Consider the following 19,388-nt stretch of genomic DNA (forward strand, 5'->3'; position numbering starts at 1 on the left):
CAAGGGAACCTGGAAATGGTATACTTGTTGGGTTCAAAAATAAGATCTAAAGATTATAGATACAGACAAAAGTAAAAGAAATAATCGTACTATGATTTAAAAAAGTGAAATATTTTTTAGGGACTTCGAACTCGGTCACTCTTCATCCTCTCCTAATAACTTTTTTTTATTGATTTGAAATTTTTCTGTTAAAGGATTCTGTACCAAACATGTTTCTTTAGCTCTATCTGAGTACTCTTTAGGTATGGAAAAGGAAAACCTTCTAGGAAAATATTTAAATTTAATAAACCTCTTTTCATTTTCCTCAGTGCAGTTGGAGTGAGTAAGATGGGCGTAGATCAGATGCAGGGCATGCGGAAACAATGAAACCGAGCAGGAGCAACCCGAACTTCATACTACATATTTCAAATGCTGACCCAACTTCCACTTATTGGCGGCAGTTGTGATAAGATGCACCGTCTCACTTGTTGATCTCCCATATTGTTGTTGCTGTTGCTCTGATGTTGTTGTGATGCATGTGGTTTCCAGCAGAAGAAGCAGCAACATATGCGTTAAAATAAACATGAGAGTCGTAGCCGGCGTTGCTGTCCGGATGCCGTGTGAATTTCACATTTCTCTGCCTTGTTTCAGTATTTCTGTGTACTTTTAATGTACATATGTGCATGTGTATGTAGTTTGGCTGTTTCCTCTGGACTGTCTGCGAGCCAGAACGCCCACGTAATGTGCGCTACACTAGGATCAGTAGGGCATTTGGGTTACCTTAACTTGCATTTGCAATATACCATATCGCTGATCAGAATTCTGTATCCTTATATGCTAACAATGTAATCAAAATTGCAAAACCAAATCATTTCGAATTCCCCGATCAGCGACTTTGAATTCCAACGCCTTCTTTGGCATACACACAGGTTTATTTCCATTTTACATACTTTAAATACTTAAATGTTATATATTTTTTAAAAAAGATTTTGAAAAATGCCTAACTTTCTTTCAATAAAAATATTTTTTTTTTAAATGCCTTTATATCCCTTTAAAAATAACAAATTTTAAAATCAAAAATATTTTGATTTATGGTAGCGCACTTCCCGTGTCGCATATGCCTATGCCTTTCTCTGCCGGCGATCTTGGGTTTTCGGTTCGCTGCTTCCGCCGTTCGTGGCGCCGGTGCAACATGTGTTTGTTCAAGTGTAGGTGACCATTTGTGTATGTATTCGTTTTCATTCACAAAATTTGGGTGCGTACACTTGCCGCTTGAAAATTTTAATTCAGTTTCAACTCGGCGCCCTTTGCAACAAGTTCTTTTTTCGGAGTGTGCTTTGACTTAAAAGTAGTAAAATACATAAAATACATGTGTAATTTCAAGACATGAATTAAAAATACAACGCCGAAACCATAAAAATTAAACAAAGTAAAATAAAAACTATAACTGCTTGTGGGAGTTGTAGATACAAGTTCGATGTCAAAACTACTAAATTATCGGGTTTTAACTTAAATTTTGTTTTTATATAAACCTCACTTTAATAGAACGATATAATAAATTGAGAGCGTTTAATTGTTATAAATCATTACGGCCCAAAAACATTTGTTAACAACAATTTAAAACCTTAATTTATATTTTGATATTCTCGCTGTGCCGTGCTAAGGTCATACTAATCTTGCCAGAGACCTAACGCCAGCAACGCACCAACGGTCACTTTACTGACACCTTGTGTGGCTCTTACGTTGCTGACTCTTACGTCTAATGACAGTGGTCCTACCATTCCGCATACGTCTTCTAGTGTTCCAATTGGACTGTTGTATTTCGATACGGATGGTTGTTTCGCGGACGCCTAAAAACTCGCAGAGCAGATAAACTCGAAGAAACAAGTCTGTGCGAGTCGGGACAGAAAGCAAACAGTTTTGAATTAAAAGCATAAAGTACACCCATTAGTGCGTTTGTAGTGACACAGTGACAACGAAATTCCGATTCAGCCGAACTGAAGCAACAGGAAAAGTGCATTTCGTGAGCGGCAAAGCGACTCATATTCCCGTCATCGCAGCTCAAAAGGAGAAATGCAACGCTGCAGCCAGTGATCAATTGCAAAGTTAATTAACCAGTTTTTTATAAGCCTGAAAAAAGGGAAATAACTGTGGAAGGAAATCCCGCCGAATTTGAGTGAAAATAAAAAAAACAATTTCCAATCGCGTGTTGCAAGTTCCAACGCTAGTGGCCGACGCAAAGCTGCCTGCTATGAAAACGGGCGCACAATGCTGCTGAAGAAGAAGCGCTATATGTACGACGAGCGAGACGGCACCATTGACTCGCTCGTCGCCGTCGAGCCAAGCAGCAACAACAACAAAATGGCCGATACACGCGAAGTGCGCATTGAAGAGCAATTAAAAGTGAAAATTGGTATGTAAATCGAGTGCGAAATGGCTTGAAAACATCACAAAAACCTAGATGAACATGCGGGACATGGATGTTGTGTGAAATTCGCGACGAAACGTGGCTTTTTCCTAGTGCAAAGTGTGCTGGAATGTTGACAGCGTCGCCGTTTCCCCCGCGGAGTCTCTTCTGTGTGGAAAACAACATTAAAAGTGGGCAAAAGGCGAAAAAATCACTAAATCAACAGTGCAATCAAGTGGCAAATCATAGTTTGTGGGTTTTGGAACCAATGAAAGTCTATTAATTAGGCAAACAAATGTGTTTTTGTACGGAAAATGCATTTTGTGTTCAAGTGTATGGGCATGCTGTCTCGCTCTAGCCCGCGTGTTGCTGTGTGCGTGTGTGTTGCTCTTGCTTTTTCCCCAATGTTTTTTTTTTTCTCGTTTTTCGTCGTGCAGCAGTGCAATTGCATTTGTTGTTGCTGCTGCTGCTGCAGGAAAAGTAATGGATGACCAGGCTGAATGTTACGGCATTCAGCTCAGCCTCACCCCCCTGCGATTCCGGCCCCCGTAATTCCAACACGCCCCCCCACCGTTTTGAATGCGCCCCTTTTTGTGAATGAATCGGAAATCAAGCATGTGTGTGTGACGCTCCAGCGCATGCTCACACACACACACACACACGCGCGGGAGAGATCCCAGCAACAATACAATGTGTGGGTTTTTTCATGAATGGAATTTTCGAATTCGGTGTACTTTTCTCAATACGAAGGTGTCTGTTTTATGAATGATTATCAAGCAACAAGCGAGAAGAGCAAAAAAGAGCATCGATTAATGGCCCACTATATATTGGCAAAAGGTCAAATTAATGAATGACACTCTCTCTGTCTCTCTATTCTGCCATCTATTTCATTCTGGAACGACAGAGAACACGAGAGACTAAGAAAACTTGCGGTTGTTTTTGGTGGTTTTACATTTCCTGTTGAGAAAAAAAAAGCGCATGTAAAACAGAATTATGAATAACCACAGGCGGGGCAAAAAAGGGGTTGCCGTGATCTCAATTTCACACCTGCACACGCATTTATTTTTACCTCCGTCTTACGATTTCAATCTCGCAACTCATAAGCAGCTTTTGCTACGCTCGCAACGTAAATTATATGCAAAGCTGCAACAACATTGTAGCCGCTTTTGATTTCCGTTTCCCATCGCCAGAGTTTCCCTTCGTGTGATGCGGTTTTGTGTTCTTTTTCTTTGCCCATAAAACTCTTGCTTTTTTCTGTTGTACTTTTCTTGTCGTGGCGTTTTTTTTTTGTTTTAACCCCTTCCAGCTGCCTTTTGCACGCTTCAATTGTTTTCGCATGCGCCTCTGTCTTTGTCGGGGTCTCCTCTTCGCACCCCTTCTTCCTCTCGCCACTTCCTTTGCCCTCTCTCGCCTTTAACCCCTTTCACGTTTTTGGGTTCTGCGGAGAAGATGGCACAATATTGGTTAAAAATGAATTAAAACACGTTTCTGTACTGATTGAAGAACGAAAGTTATGCACTTCCTTCCATTATCGGATCGTTATGGCAAATTAGCTGTCACCTCTTTACCTCCATTTCATCCATTTGCCTTTGTGCCTGATATTTACCCCCCTATCCCATGGATATTCTGCGAAAGATGGTCAAAAATTACAGATCTCATTATAAATAAACCCTTTAAAAAGGTAAATTACAAGTTTTCTTTTGATCCCAAATAGAGATAAATAATATTTTATCACATATCTTGTATAATTCTTCAAATTCTTACCATTGGAGAATGAAAGTTGTTCATTTCCTTCATTATTCATCTCATTAAAAAATGAACCCTTTTAGAAGGTGAATTACAATTTTCTTACCACCCCAAATAAAGATAAATAATATTTTATCTCTTATCTTATAGAATTCTTCAAATACCTTAGTTTCCACCATACAAACACGTTTTCCTACCATTGGAGAATGAAAGTTATTCATTTCCTATAATCATCATTGATTATCGCATCATTATAGCACATTAGCTGTGTCACCTTTTTACCCCCCACCATTCGGTTTCGTTCCCATCCGCCATACAGCGTTATAAGCACCATACTCCCTGCATTCTTCTCTCAAGTTTCATATTTCCCCTTCATTATGCTTTGCATGCTTAATAATAATACTTCCACATCGTGCTCAGTTTCAATTACACACGGAGTTTCGCTTTTGTTGCTATTGTTGTTGATGGCTTTCCATTTTGTTGATCGTTGCGATTTCTACACGAAACCTCCGCCCGACCGAAATTGGCGTAATACTTTTCCACTTAATTAAAATGTTTAGCGCATAACCTAAATTTCGTTTTCTTCGAGACAATAAGTAATAAAAAAAAAATGAAGAGAGATAGCAGTGTGGGTGTATGACTCACCAGCGATCTCCCCCTGAATATCAATGACATTTACTGGGGAATTACTCACAATTCAGACCACACGCAATCCAGATTTCGTTGAACTTGAAGACCCAGAACAGAGATGTCTAGTTAACATGGGCTCGACTTTGTTCTTTCTATGTGGCTCTGTGACAACAATAAATAGTTTGGCCAAAAAAGGTAATTAATTAAAAGCCGGTTGTGGTGTTGTGTCTTGTTCTCCAGTTTGTTGCCAAGTTTCCACCTCTCCCTCTTCCCTCTCCACTCGACCAGGCCAAAACTGGTTGCAATTGAACGAGCCAAAGATCGCTTGGAACTTTTCTAGCTGGTTCGTTCTCTTTGGAAGCCATTGGGCAGAGATGTTGACAATTAGTTCTCCTCGGGTCGTGTCTTTAAATCATTTTTCTAATACATATATTGTTCGGCTTGAGCCACAATTAAAGTGGAATATTTTCATTTGAAAATAAATGGCCGGGGAACAATGTTAATTAGCCCAAAGGCCGGGGGGCATATTGGCCAAGCGAGGGGTTTCCCCTGAAAACTTTGTTTGCCGCTTCCAAGGAACCAGCGTTTTTATGTAATTAGCGCATTCTAAAATACTTTTTATTCAGGTCGAAGTCGGCCTTCTTGAGGTTTTTCAGGTACAGAAAGAAATGAGATCGTTTTTGAAATGATATTGAAAGATTAATATTCAAAGTTCTACCTTTTGGTCTGGAAATTAGGATATATCATTAACTGAATTTTTCAAAGGAAAGTTCTAGAACTCCAGGAAATTCTAGTAATGGTTCTCTAAGATGTTATACAACCAATCGAAATAATACATTTTTGATATTAAATGCAAATATGTTCTTGTGTTTCTCAAAGTAATGTTATCTTGTGAAAGGAATATATTTTCTTTCTGTGTATAAGTAGGGAAGCGGGGAACCACAATCGCAATGACAACGATGACGTTGATGACTCTGCCTGCGATGATTAACATTTATCTTTAACTTTCCACAATGAGGCAGCAGCAGCATGTTATAATGTTATACATACTGGCATTTCCCCTTTTACCCCCTGCCACTTTTTTAGGGGGCCCTTTTTTATGACTTAACGCTTGACCTCCTCGCATTTACTTTGATGTTGTTGACTTTAGCCGAGGTCAGAGGCATCAGTGGAACCCCCGGTCAGTTGTCGTCCGGATTCTCCACCTCCCAAGGCTTTGAACTTCACGCTGCTTCTCTGTTTTTATTGTGGCGCTTCTTCGGAGCTCCTCAGCGATGCCATCTTACAATCAGTCAGTCCCTTGTAATTTGTAATTAAAATGAATTCTGTTTTTATTTCACTTTTTCGGGCTGTGTTATTAATTTTGAGCCACAATTTGTGCGCTTCGCTGGCTCGTTTCAAGTGTCGTTTATTGTGGTTTGTGTGGTAGTTTCTCAAAGGTAACACAACAGCGGAAATGTCAGGGGCCAAGAATTGTCTAAGGCTGGGGACAAGTTTTTAATGGGAAACGAGGGATCGCTTGGAGTCGTTAGATGCGCCTAAACCACTCGAGTTGAGGAGTTTTGGGGAGGGGTTAACCATAACCACGTGGAATAATGACGGGGTTAAGTGTTCCTTATAGCTAGTAGCTACTTCTATTAATGTAACCTTCTATTTAATTTCTTGCTGTCAAAGACGAGTCCTTAGTTTATTTAGGGCCCATAAAACTGCACAGCAAACTAAGTGGTTTTTAAAACTAGTGATATTATGATGGTTCCATTTGGTTTTTCATATAGGAAATCAATAATCTTGCTAAAATAATGTTTTTCCATTTTTAGAAACAGGAGCTTAACCGAAATCCACTTAATTAATGCCTTTGTATATGATTTCCCAATAATACAGCCTTCTCTTTAATTGCATAATGTAGTTCGTTCCCACAAAACGTTGTCAACCGCTGATCCTTGGCTCACACATATGTGTAATCCACTATCGCCTCATAGAAAACCACTTTTGGCCAAGGCCAATTCGGCTTGGTTGCTTCGCAGCCGCCTGCCAAATTGTGTGGGCGCCTTACAAAGTGTATTTATCATTATTAAATTTTTATGGCACAAAGTCAGGCGAGTTTTTGTGTCGTCGCCAGTTGACTTGCCTCTAATGAGCGGCGTTTGTAGGTTTTTTTTTTTACATTTTTTTCTGTATTAATAGGCTTCTGCCCAATTTGGCCTTTTTGAAATGGAAGTCGTGCGTTCGCGTCGCTCACATTGAGTGATGTGTGCAATTGAAGGTTAATAGTGCCAAAAAGGTAAATTGGCAACACGAAAATTTAAGCCAAAGAAAGCAATGAGTTGGGATACAATTTTCAATCGGTGAGAGGAATGACAAACCGAAGGGCAATCACTCATCTGGACTTGGATACTATATGGGATATATGTACAGTACACTTGTGTACTGCGAAAATTGTTCATAAACAAAGTCCAGTTCGATGACGTTGATGAAAGGCCAATAAAAGTGTATAAGGCAGAAGCCAAACAAAGTTGGCCGCAACAGGAGGAGATCGTGAGATGATCATGAGAAGCGTAATCAGACCGGAAATCGATCAGCACGTACCGAGAAATATATGGGGGAGAATGAGGAGAGTGATGGCAAGAAACTGGTTTCAGGTTTCTCTGTTTTTCTAAATAAATAAATTTTAATGTTGTAATAGGGAAAATAGATATCATATTCTAAGATTTTGTAAGATAATTTGTATATTTTTAAGATTATATGTAAATTTAAAAACCCCTAAGCCGGGTATCTGAGGTTAACTAACCTGTTTTCCTCCACAACCTGGCTAATTGCACAACACGTTAGGAGAGCCCTTTCTGGTTTTATGGCCAAAGGAAGTGGCAGCGGAAAAGGAAGTGCACTTAAAGGGATATAATGTACATACACACAGGGCCTGTAGAATCGAGTGCAGGGAAATGCATCAGAAGAAGCCAAGGGCTTTTTTCCCACCTTTCCGCCAAAAGTGCAAACAATCATTTTGGCCGCAGGAAGCTGGCGTTTAAACAAACAGCCAGCCAGACAGACAGACGGACACAAAGATCTGTCTGTGTAAATCTCCCTTCCGCTGGCGAGGCAGCTGAAACAAAAAAATAACCAAGAATTTATCTCTATTTCCGTTCCTTTGCATAAATGTCTGGTTTTTGTTTCATTTGCTTTTTTAGAATTTATTACAGCGATGTCTGCTTGTCTGCTTCCTTCTTTATTTTTCCTTTTTTTTTTTGCAGCAGCAACACTCGCGGAGTAATCGCCTCATTAATTCGCGCGCGTTTCATGCTGCACTGAATCAATTTGCATATTGTGCAGAAAAGCGAAAAGGGGGGGAGGGGGAAAAGCAGCAAAAGGAAATCTACTTACAAAGTCTTTAAATTTAATTTTCCGTCTGCGAAGGAAATCATGGAAATTTCAGGCATTTAATGAGACCCTGTCTCGACCCAATAATGATGGGTGTGGAAATGAGATCGTGTTGTAATTTTGCCCTCCCTTCCCACTGGCAACCCCAAGGCAAATGTCAATGTTGTGGAGGAAAAGCAATTTCCAGCGGTGCTCTGGCTTTAGAAGTTTTCGATTTTCATTTTGGGGCTGTGGCACCACAGCCATGTGCCACATGGCAGGATGTTTCTATTTTTGGGGGACCCCTGGAAATGTTGAAAGAAACATGCCGCATGTTTTTCTTGCTGTTTGCATAGGGATCTATGTATATATCAGAGATCTGGTTAATTGTCAGATCAGCCAGATCAGCCGCATTAGTCTGAGTAAACAATGTTCGATAATGGATTGATCTGTCATGAAATTTTAAATGTGAAACCTATAAAACTAACAGAGATTAAAATGTCTTGATATTCCTAGAAAAACAATTATTAAAAGATACTTAAATTTTATATTCCTAACCACAAGTAATAATCTGATTACTCATGAACTTTATGTGTCTCCCATTTCATCCTCTTTATTACGTAATAGATAACAAGCAAAATTTAAATTAACCTCATTAAAAAAATTATCAAACTATCAGTTAACATTCCAAAATGTTCATTTTTTAATCTTAGAATCATTTTTTTTTTTAATAATAAAAGACCTAAATGGGAATTGGAATTTCCATAAAAAAGTCCTAACTTCCGTTTTCATTTATATATCAGTTGGTTCAGGAAGTAAGTGCGATTTCCCATAAATATTTTTTAGCAATGTAAAGAAATCGTATCACTTCCGTTCTCATGGTTTTGCAAAATTCCAAAATGATCCTCCACCCGAAAAAAAAAAAAATAAAATCGATGAGCCAACTTCCGCTTGGCTTTATCCATGCATAAACCTTCTGGATTTTCCCAGTTCATCGAGCTCTGGTTCCGTTTATCGTGTTTGGCATATGTAAGATGATATATGCATACCCGATCGTCCGTCACTGTGACTGTTTGGTGTTGCTGTTGCTCAATGCATCTGAAGGTCGGATATCGGACGGTCTACGACCGATGGAGCCCACAATAATGTACACATTCATTCCATATCCAAGCGATATGGATAGAATATAATTTCGCAATTCTCTATGGGGGCTCGTTCGATTCCATGGAAGTCCGTCGTTTAGAAATTTCCCCCTTATCGCTCTTTCGATCTTTTCTTCCGTCTGTGAGTAAGCGAAATCTATAGAAATTCCGTTGATTATGTCATTAAATTTAGAAATCTTGGGTTTGTCTAGCTGTTTTGCATGGCATTCGACAAAAAAACTAATATATGTTTATTAAGTCTAAGTTTATTCACCCTTAACTTTTTTTTATTGGCAACAAAGTTATGCAAATGTTGGGTGTTGTAAGGGAACTTATAGCATTTTAAAGTATTTACACATCCAAACCAAATAATTTGGAAAATATATCTTTTTCAACTTGGGGATATGATTGTAGTACCCTCTTCAAGGGTATTAAAAACGAAAACGAAACGAGTAATAAAAACATTTAGTGGGGCAGCCAAATGACAAGGCAAAGCCATAAAAAAAACACATAAATGAATTATAAACGTCACAGAAACGCACAAATTTCAACATTTTTTGCGCCGGGTTTCCCCCGTCTCTCTTCCTCTTTCTCCTATTAATACTACCACTATTATTTTATGAATGAAATTTACTGTTTTGCTTTTCTCCTTCGACAAAAAATAGAGAAATACTCTTGTTTTTCGTCATTTGACGTTTTGTGTGTTTGTTTTCTGGCTTTTTGCCGATTGCCTTGCTTCACTTTGCATATAAAATGTGCTTCTGTTTGCGGGGTTTTTCATTCATGAAAGAAAAAACAAGACTCACACACACGTAGCAAAAGGAAAACGAATGTCTTTGTTATCGCGGGTTTCTTGTTTCTACGAGAGCATGCGATTGTGATGGTGAAAAGTGCCGTTGTTTTGCCAACACACAGATACTCGAGCTCACCACCACACATAGCACATATAACCCCATTGATAGTGGCTAGGTGATAGCTGAATGTACATAAAAACGGAGCTATGGCTCACCTCCAGCACACATAGCCCACATAGCACAGCCCACCGCCCAGCTGTGTCAACAGGGGCGGAAATCGGGGAGGGACAGTCCTCGGGTCTCAATGGAAAACAAACTTTAGCTACAGTCAAACTTCGCTAACCATTATCTTTTATATGTCCACAACGATTACCAAAACATTTCCTAACTTTTCTTATACCACATACCAACTTTCCATTTTAAAGTAGGGTAAAACTTGACTATCTTTATAAATGTTCTTAGTTATTATTGAAAAAAAAATGGTTTACCTTAATTATTTTCATTGTAAGTACCACAATATATTACAAAAACATACAGACTTTGTATGTAATATGTGGTAGAATCATGTATTTCAAAATTGAATTTGTCAGCTCTATAAGGCAGTGAAACGGAAATCCTTTCTTAGCGTTTATCAATAGTGCAAACATCACAAATTGGCAACTTTTCAAGTTTCAGCGTTGACAACAGCAACTGGTAGACCTACTTCCATTGTTTTATTGTATGAAAATATATATTAATGACGAAAACTGATAACACACTGTAAGGGCTTTCTTAAATAATATTGTTGAGTTTCTTGGAAAAAATTTTTTTTAATGAAAACAAATATTTTTTTTATTAAAAAAAGCACTTTTCAAAGTGTTAGTCATTGAAGTTTGACTGTAAGAAGCGGGCAAAACCAAATTTGCCACACAGATACATATATAGAAGCCGGCACAGACACAGATACGACACACGCACAACTGCTTGAGTGTGCGTGCACTTATTATATTTCCGCTCGACTGCCGCTAATTTCTTCCATTGAGCAACTTTTATAGTACTTGCCTTGTGGGCAGCGCCTTCACCCTTTGCGCTTATCAAGGTCCCCCGTTTATTGTTAACGTTTACGGAGTCTAGCCAAGCGCCAGCCATCGCGAATCCCCCTTGTTGTTTGTAGTTTGTATTTGCCGGGCCCCAGGTGGCGGAGCATCCATAATGGATTGCTAGATTGCTAGATTGCGACCACCAGCCATCCATCGGTGCACAATACAATACATATAGAGGAGGTATCGAGGCACTCGCACAGGAAGTCACGTCCGCTGACCGTTTTCGGAAATCAAAAGATCCCGCTGGAATATATGTATGGTGTAATGGATGGAGTGCGATTGAGCCTTTTTTTACAGCCTTTACAGCAGCAGTTGGCAGGTGTCAAGGCCAAACATTAACTGATAACAAAATGGCGGGATAATATTATATATTTATTTACGTTAATCGACAAGTGATAGCCTCTAACAGTACTTCCGGTTGGGAGAAAGTAACTATGAAATTGGGCCTCAATTTATTAGAAATTCTTTTAATGAGACTATTCATTTTCCATTATAAAAGTTTCCTCAGCCATGAATAGCTACTTTTTACAGTAAAAATTCTAAAAGATACATATCATTGGCAGTTCCATACCCAATAACTTATCAGGGCGCAAACAGTAAACAGATTTAAACTGTTTTTTACAATTAACCCCAATATTACTCAAAGACCACTTATGATAATTACCTAATCTTAAGCAAACGCTTTTCACCTTGAACGAAGACCTTAATCTCAAAAACAGCAAGCAATAACTAAGGGGATTTGCTGGTTAAGCTTAATAATTATTGAATATATAAAGTAAACCTACACTTACTAATTCAAAATCTAAATTTCTCTATATTTAATCTCTTCCAGGCGAGGCAAAGAATCTGAGCAGTCGCAATGCGGCCAACACAAGCTGCAGCACACAGGGCACCCGCGATGTCTACTGCACAATTGCATTGGACCAGGAGGAGATCTGCCGCACACCCACCATCGAACGCACACTAACGCCATTCTTCGGCGAGGAGCACCAGTTCAAGATCCCGCGTCGCTTCCGCTATCTGTCCATCTACCTGTGGGATCGGGACATGAAGCAGGATAAGCCCATTGGCAAGATAGCAATTAAGCGGGAGGAGCTGCACATGTACAATCACAAGGACCATTGGTTCTCGCTGCGGCCAGTGGACCAGGACTCAGAGGTTCAGGGCATGGCCAATGTGGAGGTGTCATTTGCGGAAGCCCCACATACGCAGTCTCTGTCGGAGAGCATCGATCTGGGCCAGCACACAATGGCGCACCACCAGCACCTGCCACACCATCAACACCACAGCCACCAGCAGCGGGCGCATCTGAACGATTACAAGGAGAACAGCGAACTGAGCAATATACAGCGGGCGGCGGCTTCATCTTCGGCGGCCATGACCCTGAAGACCCGAGCCGCCGGTCTATTTGGTCACGTTCATCATCCTCCATCGCAGACACAGCACTTCCCCACGATCAACACCACATCCACATCTTCAGATCAGCTGGCCAATTGGAAATCACATGGACGATTCGTTGGCGTGACCATCAAGGTGCCCGCCTGTGTGGACCTGGCCAAGAAGCAGGGCACCTGCGATCCATTTGTGATCTGCACCGCCAACTACAGCAACAAACAGCAGGTGACGCGTCGAACCAAACAGCGCAAAAAGACCGTGGATCCGGAGTTTGACGAGGCCATGTACTTTGATCTTCACATCGATGCGGAAGCGGGAAGTACAAACACCACTGCTAGTAACAAGAGTACCGGTTCCCTGGAATCGTCTGCCAACAAGGGATATGCTATTTACCCGCTGGGCGGAGCGGATCTGGTGGAGATTGTGGTGAGCATTTGGCACGATGCACATGGAGCGATGTCCGATAAAGTGTTCCTCGGCGAAGTGCGGCTGCCAATGCTGAATAAGCAGGAGCAGCAGGCGGTTTCTCCATCGGCCTGGTATTATCTGCAACCGCGCTCCATGACGCACAGTTGCCGCTCGCTAAACGCCACACCCCGCTCATGTGCCACGCCCCCGGGAACGAGATTAAGCGTGGACTCGACCATCGGATCGCTGCGCTTGAATCTGAACTACACCGCCGATCATGTCTTCCCGCTGGCCACCTACGATGATCTGATGAACCTGCTCCTGGAGTCGGTGGATCAGCGACCAATCACCGTGTCAGCTGTGTCGATCCTGGGCGAGCTGGTCTCGGGCAAGACGGAGGTGGCCCAGCCGCTGGTGCGACTCTTCACGCACACGGAGCGCATTGCACCGATCATCAAGGCGCTGGCGGACCACGAGATCTCAAACCTGACGGATCCCACCACCATCTTTCGGGGCAACACATTGGTCTCCAAAATGATGGACGAGGCTATGCGGCTGTCTGGGCTGCATTACCTTCATCAGACCTTGCGTCCCGTCTTGTCGCAGATCGTTGCCGAAAAGAAACCATGTGAGATCGATCCCAGCAAGATAAGGGATCGCTCGGCGGTGGACACGAATCTGCACAACCTGCAGGATTATGTGGAGCGGGTTTTCGAGGCGATCACAAAGAGTGCCGATCGCTGTCCCAAGGTCCTGTGCCAGATCTTTCACGATCTGCGCGAGTGTGCGGGCAAGCATTTCCCCAGCAATCGAGAGGTGCGCTACTCCGTGGTGTCTGGCTTCATCTTCCTGCGCTTCTTTGCTCCGGCCATCCTGGGGCCGAAGCTCTTCGATTTGACCACCGAGCGACTGGTAAGTAAAAGTGTACGAGTAATTCAGTTTAATCTCGAGCTTAGTCATGACCAAATTAAAATATTAATATTTATTCATTTTTTTCTTGAGCTTAGTCATGACCATTGAGTAATCAAAATATAATTAATATTTTTTCTTTGTGATTTACAGGATGCCCAGACGAGCCGCACTCTGACCCTGATCTCCAAGACGATCCAATCGCTGGGTAACCTGGTCAGCTCCCGGTCGTCGCAGCAGACATGCAAGGAGGAGTTCACCGTCGAGCTGTACAAGAAGTTCTGCACGGAGCAGCATGTGGATGCGGTTAAGCACTTCCTGGAGGTGATCTCGACGCCCAGCCAGGCGGGCAGCGGCGTTCATCCGGCGGCGGCGGCAGCGCCACTGGAACCAGTATTACTTAAAGAGGGGTAAGTTGTGCCATCTACTTGAAGGATTCAGGTTGTTCCCTGTAGCCTCTAGAGAATATCGATTGGTGGACTGTGCAATGCTCCCTCTATATACCCTATTCTATAGATTTGGCATATCCCACCCAAGACAATTTGGTTGATTACGCTTCGTTTTATTCTAATACCAAAACTTTCTTTGTCTTTCTCTTCTTTTTCGCGCGCTGCTTTTACCAAAAAAATAAATAAAAAAAAACATATATCAAATGACAAATCAAAACCAATCCATCACGCCCACATACATCACACACAATCACCAACCATCCCATCACACAAAAATCACACATATTCATCACACATTAAATCTATACAAACGTCTAGCGAGGGGTAAGAGAAATTGCTTGTAATTTGTTGAACAATTAGCTCTGTTTTTGTTTCGGTTGCGTGTGCGAATGCGCCTGGGACAAGAACAGAGACTGCGAACTGAGTGCGCGAGATCTCGAAGGGCAGTTGCTAAGACCCCGCTTTCTTTGCTCTCCTTCCCGGCAGCATGATGACCAAGTACCCCACATCCCGGAAGCGCTTCGGCCGGCAGTTCAAGCAGCGCTACTTCCGCCTCACCACCCACTCGCTCAGCTACGCCAAGTCGAAGGGCAAACAACCCATCTGTGATATACCGCTCCAGGAGATCGCCAGCGTGGAGCAGCTGAAGGACAAGAGCTTCAAAATGCAGAACTGCTTTAAGGTGAGCATTCAATGTGCTTCGATTTGAATTGGTTTCGGGGGCAGGGGCTGGGGGCTGGGGGCTGGGATGTTTCCATGCAACGAATAATGCACACGAGCAGTGTGCCGGAAACGCGCGATCCACGCCACCTCTATAAATAGGCAGCCAAAGCCCACACACCTCCAGGGCAGTGATGATGGCTTGGCTGGTTTTACAAGCCATTTGGGTCGGCTGTAAACCTATAGATCTTAAAAAGCTTTAATCTCTGCACGTGGCTAAAGTTGTAGTTTCTATTAAGTGGTGTTGCTCAGTTGAAACAAGGAAATATTTTTAATAAGATAAGAAGAATCTAGAGAGATTTTAATAAAATCTAAGTTCTTTATTCTTATTTTTCATATTTTCACCAATACTCTAATAAAATAATCATTCTTTGGGAAGTTTTATTAGGTAGCTAGATTATAATTAAATCTAAGGTCTTTTTTTTTGCTTTTCATATATTCCTTTGCTTTAAATTGATTATAAGGAGCTACAAACGTCTGATCGTATAGAAAATAAACCATGTCATAAAATCACTCTATGGTCTACCTATAATTAGCTTTCTTTTAGTTCTCATAGCTTCTCAAATTGGCTTAATCCCTGCTTCTGAAAAACCGCCAGCACTGCCTCCGTCTCATGGCCAAGACATCTGGTTGTGTGGGCGTAGAGCAGTGGCTGCTAATCGATGGCACAGCCATCCATCGGTGGCAGCGGCAGGCCCATTTTATGCGATAGTGAAAACCGAACCTCAGTTGCCCGACAAACTTTCACTAATCACTCACACAGTTTTGGTTTTTGTGGCAAATGACAAGTTGCTGCAATTAAAAATAATTAGCATTATTATGCAGATGAGCTGGCAGAGCCCCGCTTTGCGTACGCCATTGTTATAGTGATTCGAGGTGGTGGTAAGAAAAAAGGGAAATTTCAAAACCTAGAAAACTCAGCAACCGACGCAGAAGAGAATGAATCGTCATCGTGGGTGCGAGATATTTTTTTTGCTTTTTGATCTCAGCCAAGATGTGGGAATTGTCTCAGCCAGCCAGCCCAGCGGATTTCACTTGGGTGCGATGCGATTGTTTTGCAATTGCGCCGCGCACAGAATTTATGTTAATTGCACAAAGATGAGACTAAGATTTACTTTCGCCTCTTCTCCCACAGATTGTGCACAACGATCGCTCGCTGATTGTGCAGACCACGAACTGCGTGGAGGAGCGCGAGTGGTTCGACCTGCTGCACAAGGTCTGTCTGATGAACTCCATCCGGATGCAGTACTTCCATCCCTCGGCCTTTGTCAGTGGCACCTACAGCTGCTGCGGCCGCTCGGATGAGAACTCCCCTGGCTGCAAGAATGTGTCGGAAAAGGAGATGGACTACTTCCAGATGGATTTGGTAACGGCCCTGGACCCACCGCTCGATCTGCAGCGCATCCACACGCTGATCATGTCCAACATGAGTGTGCTGGAGTCGCTGCTCGATCCGCTCAACTACCATCAGCATCTGCCGCAGACACAACAACAGCACAATCCTCTAGTGCCGCTGGCCACCGATCTGCAGAAGCATTCACCGCAGGCCTTTGCGGAGTTCAAGCGAACGATCGAGAAACTGAGAGAGAAGGCATATGCCATCGATCGGGATCATCGGGACTACAAGCAGGGCATTACGCGGCAGCTAAAGTACGGCAGCAGACAGGCTCCGATTGGCGATGACAACTATTGGCATATGATGCGAGCCGCCGGACAGTTGAACCAGCAGCATCATCAGCAGCAGCAACACCAACAGCAGCAGCAGCAGCAGCTGCAACTTCAGCAGTTCCAGCCGCAGCCTGTGCTGCCGCAAATGCAGAATGTTCGGGCGTATCCCTATCAGCCAGCCACGAGCAATATGAACGCCTACTATCTGCACAACTTGCAGCATCAGCAGCAGAGATTGCACTTGCAGCAGCAGCAGCAACAGCAACATCAGCCGCTGCAGCAGCAACAGTCGCAGTTTCAGCCCCTGCGCAGCCACCAATTGCAGCGCCACAATAACAACTTGAACAACAACAACTGCGGCAATGCCTCATCTTCCAGCCCATCGTCAACGACCTCGAGTGTGGTGGCTGCACCACCCAGCACCACCTCGTCATCGCAGCCAGCGCCGCCGATTTATTAGCGTTCAAGGCTGTGCGTATTCGCTTTGCCGCGGGCCATCATCACAACCAGGTGAAGGAATACGCATCATCATGGCAGCCTGGATACACCAAGGAGAAGCCCCCAAACCAGAGGATGCTGCTATAAAGCGTTTTATGTGCTAATTTCTAGGCTCTGTTTTTTTGTATAATTTTTTTTACGAGTTTAACGTTGTAAAGGTCTAGACTAAGTTTTTTAATTAACAGATTTTTATACACCAGATTTTTTCGGTACCGCCAGCAACAACAACAACAACAATATAAAAAGAAACAAGAAAGCGAAATCTAAATATTTATAAGCCTATTTATTTTTTGTATGTGCTAACATTATTTATACACGCAAACGAAACACCCAATATGAAAGAGCATTTCTACTTTTGTGTGAGCGCAAAGAGGGCAGAGAACCACTGAAAACTGATAACTTTATAAGCCTAAACTACTAAAAACTCAAGCATTGCTAAGATTTTTTAAAGCCTAGCCTAAGTTAAGTACCAGCGCAATGAGTAGCGAAATGAAACGATGTAAATAGGAGATGCACGAGTATATATTTCTCTGTATGTACAAGTGTAATATTAACTACATTATACCAGTTATTTTAGGTGTAGCGAAAATTTCTAAAAACTAACTAATGTAGGCGTGTTGCCCAGAGGCGACGCAAACAAAAAGCAAATAATTCTAACAAAATGTGAACGCTATATACAACAAACGAAAAACTGCGAAAAGCAAAAAAAACATACATCTACAATGTATATTTACTTTATATAACTGTCATACAGCTAATGTTAAACACACGATAAGTATTCGGCAAATTGCAGAGTACGAACAAAAATCATTGTTAAGAACAAATTTACTTCCATTTTGCATACACACGTACATACACCTACATACATTAAACACACGCATACCAATATTTATTAAATGCATTTAATTTCATGTTAAACTTAAACAAAAAACAAGTAAATTGTTAACGCAAACGCGATTTGGTTAGCTTCGACTTACTTCCACCGATTTGTTTCCAAAGCTCTTCCAATATTAATTACACGTCTAGAACTTACTTTAAATAATTTTATTTTTGCCATATTTAGTTCATTGTTCATTAATCGCATTAAAATGTGTCTTCCTCCGCCGCGTTTATTCATATTGTCTTTGTTTATGCATTCCAATTATTTGTGCATTTCTTAATTCTAATATCTGCATGATGTACATAGAGATACGAAACGGAGAAACACGACCAGATGTTGCTATGAATTTAATTTGTTTGCAGTAACATTTACACTTTCAGTTGCATTTTAAGAACATACTTTTAGTTTACTTTTACCATGCCTAGCTGATAAGTTGTTGGTACAAAGAATCGAAAATATATACATCTAGATATATTTTCTAGCGAAAAATAAAGCGTATCGCCAATGGAAATCTTTATTTTGTTTTCTTTGAATTTTCTCTTGATTTGGCTATCGTTTTTTATCCTTATCTTATCCCCTCCCAGTATAGTACCTCATTCCCGTGCTTTAGGAATATCTGGATACTGTTGTGATATCTTACGATATGGTAATTAAATTAGTCGTGTGTGTTAGTTGATTGATGCGTATTTACGATGTATTAATAGTGAGTTAAAGATGTTGAATATTTTTATTCGTATTGTGACAATTAATCGACAAGCAATTTTTTCCAAAACAAGTGAACAATTAAACGATCCGACAAGTACCTATCTACTATAAATTTGTTTAAAAAAAAAAAACTACAAAATTATTTTCACAAATCCCAAGGATGAAAAATTGAAGCACCGTGTGGGTTTCAGAAGGCACATAGAATGAAGGACCCTATTTTTTGTAAAAAAAATTAGACCTTTAGATTTGTATAAATAAATAAAAAGTTGCATATATTTACCTGCGTTTTTTGGAGGGGGTTTGAAAGGATTACAGTATGTTTGAGAAGGTTTATTTTTAAATAAACTAAAGTAACTAAGTCGTAAAAAATAGATTTGCTCGATTTTTATGGCGTATTTTATAATTTCACGTCGAATAATTTTATGAGCGAACAAAGCACACAAAGTTTATAAAAAATGATTATAAGCATTTGTTTATTATTTTGTAAATTATTTTCATACTTTGTACTTAAAATAAAAACCGTAACATCACTTTATGTGATTTGTAATTTACATTGTCGAGCCTTATAATTAGAAACTTGCTAGACTTATAGCAATACATCTGAGATTTCACGGTTATTACT

General features: G+C 41.2%; 1 protein-coding gene across 2 annotated transcripts; it reads left to right on the forward strand.

Moving 5' to 3' along the window:
• Positions 1-2,247: 2,247 nt before the first annotated feature.
• LOC119553175 (GTPase-activating protein) lies at positions 2,248-18,572 on the forward strand. 2 transcript variants are annotated; one of them, XM_037863414.1, is made up of 6 exons: positions 2,248-2,392; positions 11,967-13,849; positions 14,000-14,256; positions 14,614-14,619; positions 14,782-14,977; positions 16,151-18,572. In XM_037863414.1, exons 1-6 carry the CDS (start codon positions 2,248-2,250, stop codon positions 17,141-17,143), a joined length of 3,480 nt encoding a protein of 1,159 aa, XP_037719342.1. In that variant the 3' UTR covers positions 17,144-18,572. The 2 variants fall into 2 exon arrangements, with proteins under 2 accessions (XP_037719342.1, XP_037719343.1); XM_037863415.1 differs by lacking the exon at positions 14,614-14,619 and having other exon boundaries at positions 16,151-17,143.
• Positions 18,573-19,388: the final 816 nt, after the last annotated feature.

Source organism: Drosophila subpulchrella, chromosome 3L, assembly GCF_014743375.2.
Source record: "Drosophila subpulchrella strain 33 F10 #4 breed RU33 chromosome 3L, RU_Dsub_v1.1 Primary Assembly, whole genome shotgun sequence".
NCBI lineage: Eukaryota > Metazoa > Arthropoda > Insecta > Diptera > Drosophilidae > Drosophila > Drosophila subpulchrella.

Bases quoted from the DNA above. Each gene is read 5' to 3' on its own strand.
- LOC119553175 (XM_037863414.1), top strand. From the start codon at position 2,248: ATGCTGCTGAAGAAGAAGCGCTATATGTACGACGAGCGAGACGGCACC. The intron at 2,393-11,966 runs GTATGTAAATCG...AATCTCTTCCAG, and splicing joins GCAATTAAAAGTGAAAATTG to GCGAGGCAAAGAATCTGAGC. The intron at 13,850-13,999 runs GTAAGTAAAAGT...TGTGATTTACAG, and splicing joins ATTTGACCACCGAGCGACTG to GATGCCCAGACGAGCCGCAC.